The 9,612-nt window shown below is 56.0% G+C and overlaps 1 protein-coding gene across 1 annotated transcript; it reads left to right on the plus strand.

Moving 5' to 3' along the window:
- Window positions 1–520: 520 nt before the first annotated feature.
- ADRA2A (adrenoceptor alpha 2A) lies at window positions 521–9,336 on the plus strand. Its single transcript, XM_074382876.1, has one exon. The coding sequence runs from the start codon at window positions 1,663–1,665 to the stop codon at window positions 3,061–3,063; it is 1,401 nt and encodes a 466-aa protein (XP_074238977.1). The 5' UTR covers window positions 521–1,662; the 3' UTR covers window positions 3,064–9,336.
- The last annotated feature ends 276 nt before the right edge of the window (window positions 9,337–9,612 follow it).

The raw sequence follows: 9,612 nt of genomic DNA on the forward strand, positions 1-9,612 counted from the left end.
CGGCTCCAGGACCCCTCCCCATCTCGGTCTAAGGGGGCGCCGTCCAGACCCCAGGTCGCGCGTGTTCCGCAGACAGCTGGGCGGCTGGGAGGACACGTAGCCACTTCTCCCCTAAGCGGAGGTCTGAATTCTGGCCTGTCCTACTTCCCCGTGGGTGCTGTCCATTCCGCCCCAGGAGTTCCACCGAACCCGGGCCTTCCCGCCTCGCCAGGACCCCTCTCTCCCCAGCCGCTAGGAGCACCGGCGGGCGGGGTCCGCTCTGGCTCGCGACTGGGAGGCTCCAGCTGTGACTCACACCGGAGGTTGCTTCCCTCGATTTGGGCCGGGATTCCCCTCCACTCTTTCTTCCCTTTTCTCCCAAGATCCAGCTCCTTGGCGGCACTCACGGGTGCCCGATGCGTTCTGCTCCGCCGGCCCGGAGCTGCACTGCCAACTCCCATCAGGGGCCGCTTCCCTGCCCTCCGCACCCCACCCCCTCTAAACTTCTGGTTCAAGGTACCCGCCTCTCCAAAGGGCTCATCTCGCCTGAGGGCGACGCTCCTCGGGTCCCGCGTTGGGCGCGGGCGCTAGACTGGCGGAGGGGTGGTGCGAGGGGCGGGGGAGGGTCGGCTTCCCACGTGGGGGCTGACGCCGGCTGCTCAGCAACGCCGGTTTGATCCTGGGGCTATAAAACGTGTCCACCGTGAGCGCAGCGGAGCAGCAGCGGCCCCGGCTCCGTGCAGACGCCGAGCAGCCGGCGCGCCGCAGCCCGGCCACTCCAGCGCCTTCTTCCCCAGCCTTGCGCTCCTGCCCCAACTCGCGCTGTCCTCGGACCCCGGCCCCTGCAGCCGCGCTCGGCATCCCTCAAGCCGACGCCCAGGAGATCCCCTGCTTCCGCCGCGGCTCCTGAAGAGCTGATCGTTCACCTGCCCCAGCCCGCCTGAGGACGGGGGTGCCTTCATGCGGCCCCCACACTCTTCACCCCGCCGCCGCCGCCGCCCCCGAGCTCCGCACAGTGCGCCCCAGCCGCAGCAGGGCGCACAACTTTGGAAGTCTCACGGCGCTCTGAGAGGCGGCAGAGTCAGCGCCTCAGCCCCGGGCCCGGCCCGGCCAGCACCGCAGCGTCTGGGGGAAGCCAGAGAGTCGGTACTCGCTTCGGGGATATAAGGAGACAGACATAGGACCCTGAGCTCGCATCAGCACCCCTCAGCTGCCTCCCGGGGTGGGGGCGGGCCCCGCACACGGTAAGACCTCTTGCTTACGCTCAGGCTCAAGAGTCAAAATATAGCTATTGATATGTATATGTATATTTAATTTCCTGTCATCCTTCCAAGTTATCAGGCCACCGATGATTTTTGTTCTCTCTTCTTGAAGAATAAATCTCTCTTTATCCATCGGCTCGCCCTATTCTCTCCCGCCGCTTAGAAATAAAACTTGGCTGTGTTAGGAGCTCGGAGCGAGAAGGCGCCCACCGAGAGCGTCCGAAGCGCGGGCCAGGCGCAGTTCGTGGGATCCGGGCCATGGGCCGCTAACGGTCACCTAGCTCGGGCTCGGCCTCCCTGCGGACCCCTCCCTATGTGAGCCGCGGCCAGGCGAGCCGGGCGCCGGAGGAAGAGGAGGACCCACGGGCGCCGGGCCGGAAGGCAGCTGGCAGCAGGCCCAGGCGAGCGGGCGCCCGCGTTCATGTTCCGCCAGGAGCAGCCGCTGTCCGAGGGCAGCTTTGCGCCCATGGGCTCCTTGCAGCCGGACGCGGGCAACGTGAGCTGGAACGGGACCGAGGCGCCGGGGGGCGGCGCCCGGGCCACCCCTTACTCCCTGCAGGTGACGCTGACGCTGGTGTGCCTGGCCGGCCTGCTCATGCTGCTCACCGTGTTCGGCAACGTGCTAGTCATCATCGCCGTGTTCACGAGCCGCGCGCTCAAGGCGCCCCAAAACCTCTTCCTGGTGTCTCTGGCCTCGGCCGACATCCTGGTGGCCACGCTCGTCATCCCGTTCTCGCTGGCCAACGAGGTCATGGGCTACTGGTACTTCGGCAAGGCGTGGTGCGAGATCTACCTGGCGCTGGACGTGCTCTTCTGCACGTCGTCCATCGTACACCTGTGCGCCATCAGCCTGGACCGCTACTGGTCCATCACGCAGGCCATCGAGTACAACCTAAAGCGCACGCCGCGCCGCATCAAGGCCATCATCTTCACCGTGTGGGTCATCTCCGCCGTCATCTCCTTCCCGCCTCTCATCTCCATCGAGAAGAAGGGCGGCGGCGACGGCCAGCAGCCGGCCGAGCCGCGCTGCGAGATCAACGACCAGAAGTGGTACGTCATCTCGTCGTGCATCGGCTCCTTCTTCGCGCCCTGCCTCATCATGATCCTGGTCTACGTGCGCATCTACCAGATCGCCAAGCGGCGCACCCGCGTGCCGCCCAGCCGCCGGGGTCCGGACGCCGCCACCGCCGCGCCGCCGGGAGGCGCCGAGCGCAGGCCCAACGGCCTGGGCCCCGAGAGCGGCGCGGGCCCTGCGGGCGCGGAGGCCGAGCCGCTGCCCACCCAGCTCAACGGCGCCCCCGGCGAGCCCGCGCCGGCCGGGCCGCGCGACGCCGACGCGCTGGACCTGGAGGAGAGCTCGTCGTCGGACCACGCCGAGCGGCCCCCGGGGCCCCGCAGACACGAGCGCGGCCCCCGGGCCAAGGGCAAGGCCCGGGCGAGCCAGGTGAAGCCGGGAGACAGCCTGCCGCGGCGCGGGCCGGGGGCCACGGGGCTCGGGACGCCTGCGGCGGGGCCGGGGGAGGAGCGCGCCGGGGCCGCCAAGGCGTCGCGCTGGCGCGGGCGGCAGAACCGCGAGAAGCGCTTCACGTTCGTGCTGGCCGTGGTCATCGGCGTGTTCGTGGTGTGCTGGTTCCCCTTCTTCTTCACCTACACGCTCACGGCCGTCGGGTGCTCCGTGCCGCGCACGCTCTTCAAGTTCTTCTTCTGGTTCGGCTACTGCAACAGTTCGTTGAACCCGGTCATCTACACCATCTTCAACCACGACTTCCGCCGCGCCTTCAAGAAGATCCTCTGCAGGGGGGACAGGAAGCGGATCGTGTGAGCTTTCCGCGGGCGCTCGCGTAGACTCGTGCCGACCGCAGGCAGCGGGCATCGAGGGGTGCTCAGTCCCAGGGCGCTCGGAAACCCGGGTCCTGCCTGCTCTGCGTTTCCTCGCCTGGGGTTGCTCTGCAGCCCCCTTCAGGTGGGCGTCTGCCGCTCCTCCGAGGGAAGCATTCTTGCTGCCAGGTCCGTGCCCCTCCAGTTGTTGGTTTGGCCACTCCTGACCTGGAGGCAGCTTCCTGGTGGGCCACCCCTAATCAGTATTGCTTCCTAAAGGGATTTTCACCCTCCTTCCCTGGTACAGCGCTCTCAGCTCTTTAGAGCAAGCACTGGACTACAAGGGCATGGCTCACAAACGGTTACTGGATGGGGGTTACCTAGCCCTGACTAATTCACCTTCTCTCCCTCTCTCTTTTTTAAAAAAAACGCTCAGGGCAGTCCTGCCTGCCCTCCCCATCTCCCACTGTAAATATACACTATTTTTGATAGTACACATGGGGACCCGATATCTCTTGGCCTTGGTTTTGATGTTGGAATCCTGGCCTTGGGAGATATGCCTTCTAGGCAGACACAGCTGTCTGGTTCAGGCCAAGCCCCTTTGCAATGCAAGCCCTTTCTGGTGTTATGATGTCCCTCTATGTCGTCCTTTTCACCAGCAACTGGTGACTGTCCCTTAGACATGGACTTGCTTTGAGATTTCCTGACAAGGAAAAGATTCATTTCCATTTTTTTTTCCTGTGCCTAACAGCATAATTGCCTTTTTCCTATGTAAATATTACGATGATGGACATAAGTAAATGAACCTTTCTGCCTCACATCAGCCCTTTGTATAAAGCCATTATTCTCTGATGCACTGTTTGCCCCAGTAACTGATTTTAAAACCTCTCTTTCCAGTGCTCCCTCTCTCCCTCCAGGGCCACTGCTTGAAGAATATGTATGTTTCTGTCTTGTATGTGTGCCCCTCCTTCCCGGAAAGTGCTGACTATGGGGAAATCTTTTAGCTGCTGTTTTTAGATACTAAGGAGTGGAAATTATGTGGAAGAAGCAAACCTGATACAATTTGCCCAAGGTAAACAGTTTGAAAAGACAAATGGGCCTGCCAAGCTGTACAGTTCCTGCCCCCAGAGCTATTAGGTATCAAAGTGTTGTCCTTTTCCCCCCTCCCTGCTTTTCTGGTTGAGATCATGTCATTGATGAACTGCCAAAGTCAGGGGAGGAGGGCGGAGACCTGGTGTTTACATCTGCGTTTCTACATGTTTTAGAGACAATTTAAGGCCTGCGCTCTTATTTCACTAAAGAAAAACTAATGTCAGCACATGTTGCTAATGACAGTGGATTTTTTTAAATAAAAAAGTTTACAGATCAAATGTGAAATAAATACGAATGAAGTGGCCCTCCTGTCTGTTATCTGAGTTTTCAGAAGCTTTAAGACTCTCAGAACATCTGATTTTATGGATTTTTTTAAAAATAAAAAATACATGTACATTATAAAAATTTTTTAAATGTTTGATCAATAACAAAGCTACCATTTACTAAGTGTTCCTGATGTGCTACCACTGTGGTGAACCAGTTGTAGGCATTGCCTCGTTTACTTTTCTCAAGCACCCAGTGAGGTAAGTTTTACTATCCCCATTTAACAGGCGAAGCAACTGAGTCTAAGAGCAAGTGACTTGCTCAAGGTTAACAAGTGGTGGAAATGCATTGTACCCAGCTTTGTCTCGTTCTAGGGTCTGTACTCTTAACCCCAGGACCTTTCCAGAGTTTTGGCATTAACCCTTCTCAGAACCCTCCCAGTGGAGAGGTGTCTATGCAAAGTGTGCTGTCTATACCAGGTGTGAGATATATCCCAAGTATGTAATATACACCAGGTGTATACATGCCCCAGTGTCTATATGCCCTAATGTGTCTATATACCTCATAATGTGTATCTACTCCAAAAAGTGCAGTATATGCACCAAGTGTGGAATATTCTCCAGAGTGTGTATCATACCTTAAAGCATGATAATATATGACAGGCAGCGTATACTCCAGAGTGTGGTTACACACAAAGTGTGATCTAAACACCTGAATAGAACCATATATCAGTTGGTGGTTTGAATTATCTCTGGCCGAAAGGCACGCATCCTTCTTGCTGCATTGCTGTAATATCAAAGTCTGCTCTGCTGTCTAGGAGGGCTTATGGTCCTCACATTGTGGTTATGGCACTTCGAAGCTGGAAGGGGCCTTAGAGATCCAGGAGCCCAACCCCTCATCTGACAGATGAAAAGGCAAATGCAGATTCACGAGGGACTGACTTGCTCAGGATCCCCCAGCGCTAGGTGACAGGTCTGGCTCCAGGCTGCCTGGGCTAGGAAGTAGCTGAGAGGTGTGTAGTTGTAGTTCTGTGCATGTAGTCAGACGCGGTACTGATGAAGAGCCACTTATGGAGGAGGGGGGCTTGAGGGGCAACCACAAGTGCCAGGTTGTGGTTTTTGGGGGAGGCCAGACTTTGTGAGCCGAGGCCCCTGCAGTGTGTGCAGACCAGCTCTGGATACCCCCAGAAGCAGGTCCTCTGCGCCCTCTGGCCATTACTTGCAGCATCTCCTCATCCTCCTTTGCTTCTCTGGTGCAGGAGAGGGTGTCTGTATATGCAGCGAGAGGAGGATGGAGAGCCCTAAGAAATGATCTGGGCACTGAGAGGTCTGGGAGAGGGATGACCGTGGTGGCTCTGAGGGGGTGAGGAGGTGCCATCACCTGGATGCTCTGAGCCGGCAGACAGAAGGGTGGCCAGGTGCTGGGCTCCAGTGACCCTGGCTCAGAGGCTTCACAAACCAGCCTCCTGGCCTGTGGCGCCAAGGCTGGCTCCCTGGTCTGCTTCTGTGGCTTGCTCCCCACCTCACCCTCACCCCAGCCTCTCCTCTCCTTCCTTGCTCCAGGGCACCCATCGCCCCAAAGGCAAACAGTGCCAGACAATAGCCTGCCTGGCAGGCCCCCAGGACCCCGGCTGTCTGTCCCAGCCACAGGAGCAGATACAAACACTGCTTACTGTTGACTCTTTGCTCTGTCCTGTCTGCCAGGGAAGTGATTGCCTTGCTTCCACCCCCAGAGGCCCACTTCCCCAGGAAAGGGAGAAACAGCATGGGCCATGGTGCTACACAGAGGGGCCTCTGGTCTCATGCTCCCTCCTCCTTGATACAGAAGCAGAGAAGCCTCAGAGATGGATGGAGCCTGCAGAAAGTAGGGGAGAGAAGGCTGGAGTCCAGCCCTGGGTGGGTTTCTGATTTCACAGTAGGAATCACTGTTTATTCATTTGCAAAGGACTCAAGCAACAGTCTGCCAGAGGTGTGGGGTAGGGAGGGGAATGGAGGCAAAATAGCTCCTAAAGGGATCTTGGCTTAAAGAGCAGGAGATAAGACTCTAACCCCATAGCCTCCTGTCCATAGTATCTTTTCTTGAGTATCTGGGCCAAGCGGGCCTGTCTGTGTGGCAGAAGCTCGCGTTTTATGAAACTTTGGCTGGGATATTAAAAGCCATTGGCTTTTGGGTCTGAAGTGTGTCTTGCTAGATTCACTCCTGCGAGTGCCCTGGGCTGGGGGAAGGGCAGTGCCTTCGTTGGAACCTGGGCACGAGCACGATCTCGTCCTCCCCAAGGCTTTGTTCAATTTCTTCTAGGCTAAAAGGCTTGGGGAGAGAGTGATGAAAACATGGCTTGGGCTTTCCCCTGTCTATGAGTCTATAATCAAATCAGAGATTTAGAGCCAGAAGCATCCTCATCAGTCCTTAACTCCTACCTTGTACTGGCAGATCAAGGGACCTGAGACCTAGAAAAGCTGTTGGTTATGCAGCATTCCAGAGGCCCTTGGGCCCACTCCTCCCTGTGACTCTGTCTGATGCCGTATACACCCAACACGAATTCCATTTTGTTTTGGGAGTGGTGACTTGCTGATCAACCCCAGAGGACCCTGTGTGCCTGCTTTGTGTCAAGCACCCTGCTAGGTGCATGCACTGTGCAAAGCTCACCACTTGTCCCTGTGAAATGAGATTAGGGCCTGCCTCTGCCCTCTGGAAGCTTTGGAGCTACATGGGGAGACAGGATGTACCTGTGAAAAGCACTGAATAGCCACACACAGTGACAGTGTGACAGTGGGAGAGTGGATGCTGTGCACCCAGCAAGGGTAATGGCATCTGTACTGTGAGTGAGCAGTGGGGGAGAGGTGGCTGTGGCTGGGAGCTCAGGTCGTAGGATGTGAGAGTTGGGATGCCCACACTTTGACTGAGAAGGCGAGGCCCACAAAAGAAGCTTGGTTCTAGCAGCTAAGTCCTGTGGGACCATTGCCAGGCCTGGGCAGTGGCACCTGGGCCCAGGTCAGACCTCAGCTTTCATCCAATGTTATCCTTGGGGATGGCATGGCAAGGTCCTGTCCCCATTTGGGGACACCTGTAAGAAAGTTTACCTCCTTGACTCAGTCGCATAATAGGATCCAGGTACCCAGGTCCAGAGCCTAGCGCCAGGTTAGCCCTTGGGCCTCTGCCCTGGGCCATGCCACCTCTCACAGTGGGCCTGAGAGTTCAGGGTGCAGGAAGGGGCACCTTCCTCAGTAGAGGGCATGCCCGAGGGGGAGGCCGCATCAAGTCATGGGGTGAAATCACTAACACTTGGATTTGCTTTGGGAATAGCGTTGATCTCTTTGATTACCAGAAATCCTGGGGCTTTGAGTTAGTTAAATACAAAAAGAGAGAGAACACGGCCTGCTGGAAAGAGCCTAGACTGAGCATTATGAGGCCTGGGTTCTAGGCCCAGTTTTGTCTTTTACCAATGGTGTGGTCTTGAGCAAATCCCTCTCTGAGTCCCTGCTTCTTTGTTTATGAAATGGAAGTGGTCGGTCTAATATTATTTAAAAGTGTGTTCTGTGAAGTTAATTCTTATCTACAAAATCTATATTATCTCCATTATCCATCACTATTATCATTCTCTCTGCCTCTGCTGTCTATCATCTACATATCATCTATTCTGTCTGCTGTCTGTCTGGGGAAATGCTGGGGTAAGCAGTCTTCAACAGGAACCTCTCCTTCGGGATCTCTCAGGACTTTGATGTGCCTGCGTGGTTTGTGATTGTCTGAGAGAGGATGACATGGTGTGCTATGTTTTCCAAACTCCCTGGACTGTGGAATTTCATGTTTTTTTTTTTTTTTTTTATAGAGCATCTCAGTGAATCATGTTTGCTGGAGCACTTGTTGGGTAATACTGGGTTAAGGGATCTCATGGGGCTTTTCTGCTGATCGGTTTTATGATTCTATGAAATGCTGGGTCTGCTCTCTCCTTCTGTCCAGGACATAGGCGAGTCACACTGGGCATGGCCAAGCCATGTGTTCTCTGTAGGGTCAGTTGGTCTAAGGACCGGGGGCCTCACTGAGGCTGGGGTAGAAGTGAGGGTTTGATATGTTTTCCAAACACAGGCTAAGCCTACATCTATGTGTGTTTAACATGTGATTAAGTGTGTATGGGTGTGTGTAAACAGTTACAAATGGACACTGAGGACCACCTTGCTTGTCTGGACCTGGTATGGAAGCATCTGGGGAGTTGAGAGTATACATGTACACACCAGGGGAAGAGGTCACAAAGGGAATTAAAGGGGAGTGTGGTGCATGTGGCTGGTTCTCATTTCAGTTGGCCCCTCCCTGCCTGTGGGTCTGCTCCTCTGAGGTGGAATGTCATGCCCCTTCCAGGAGGAAGATGGGATGATGTGCATTCTGGAATGTGCACATTTTGGGGCAGCCAAAAAACACTGCTTCTCTGGCAGGCATACTCTGTAGCTTCCAGGCTGTCCTGTTCTCCATGAAATGGGCAGTTTCTCTGACTACAGGAAATTCTGGAGGGGATGAGAGGCCAGGGTGAGAGGCTACTACTGTTGTCCCCAGCTTTTTCAAGGGCAGGGACTTGAGACTTCTTTAAAATCTGTACCTGAGAAAAACAAGATGGCACCCTGTGAAGGAATGAGAGAAGGGGAATTGAAAACGGACTATTTGAAAGGTACAGGTGGGGTTAAGAGAAACCTACAAGGGCTGGGTAAGGACCCTGAGACCTGCACAGTGGGAAGCTGTCAGCACCTTCAGAGGGGGCCAGGGGAGGGAGGCACTAGCCACACTATTAGAACTGGGACTTTGGGGAAGGATGCCTGGCAGGCAGTGCTGGCAGAGGACCCCTGCAACCATTGCTAAGCTGTGTTCAGACGGGGAGAGCGGGGAGAATCAGCACATTCTCCACTCTCCCTCCTGCACCATGATCTGCTGGTGGCTGCACTTAGCCGGAACTCGACACAGAAGAAAGAGTAAGGGAGCAGCTTACAAGGCTCAGCCTTCTAGGGCCCAGCATGGACAAGGGCAGAAACTATAGCTGGGGGTGGGGGTGGGGGCAAGCAGGGAATATCTAGCATAGAACCCAAAGCCTGAGAAAGGCAGAGTAATAGCACTTTGGGGAACAGGCTGGAGGGAGGCCAGCTGCCTGCTTTCTGCAGTTTGTCCAAGGGCCAGCTCCTTGGGTCACTGGGCATCTGTAGAGGAAAAGCACAGG

The sequence above is a fragment of the Saimiri boliviensis genome, chromosome 12, assembly GCF_048565385.1.
Source record: "Saimiri boliviensis isolate mSaiBol1 chromosome 12, mSaiBol1.pri, whole genome shotgun sequence".
Lineage (NCBI taxonomy): Eukaryota > Metazoa > Chordata > Mammalia > Primates > Cebidae > Saimiri > Saimiri boliviensis.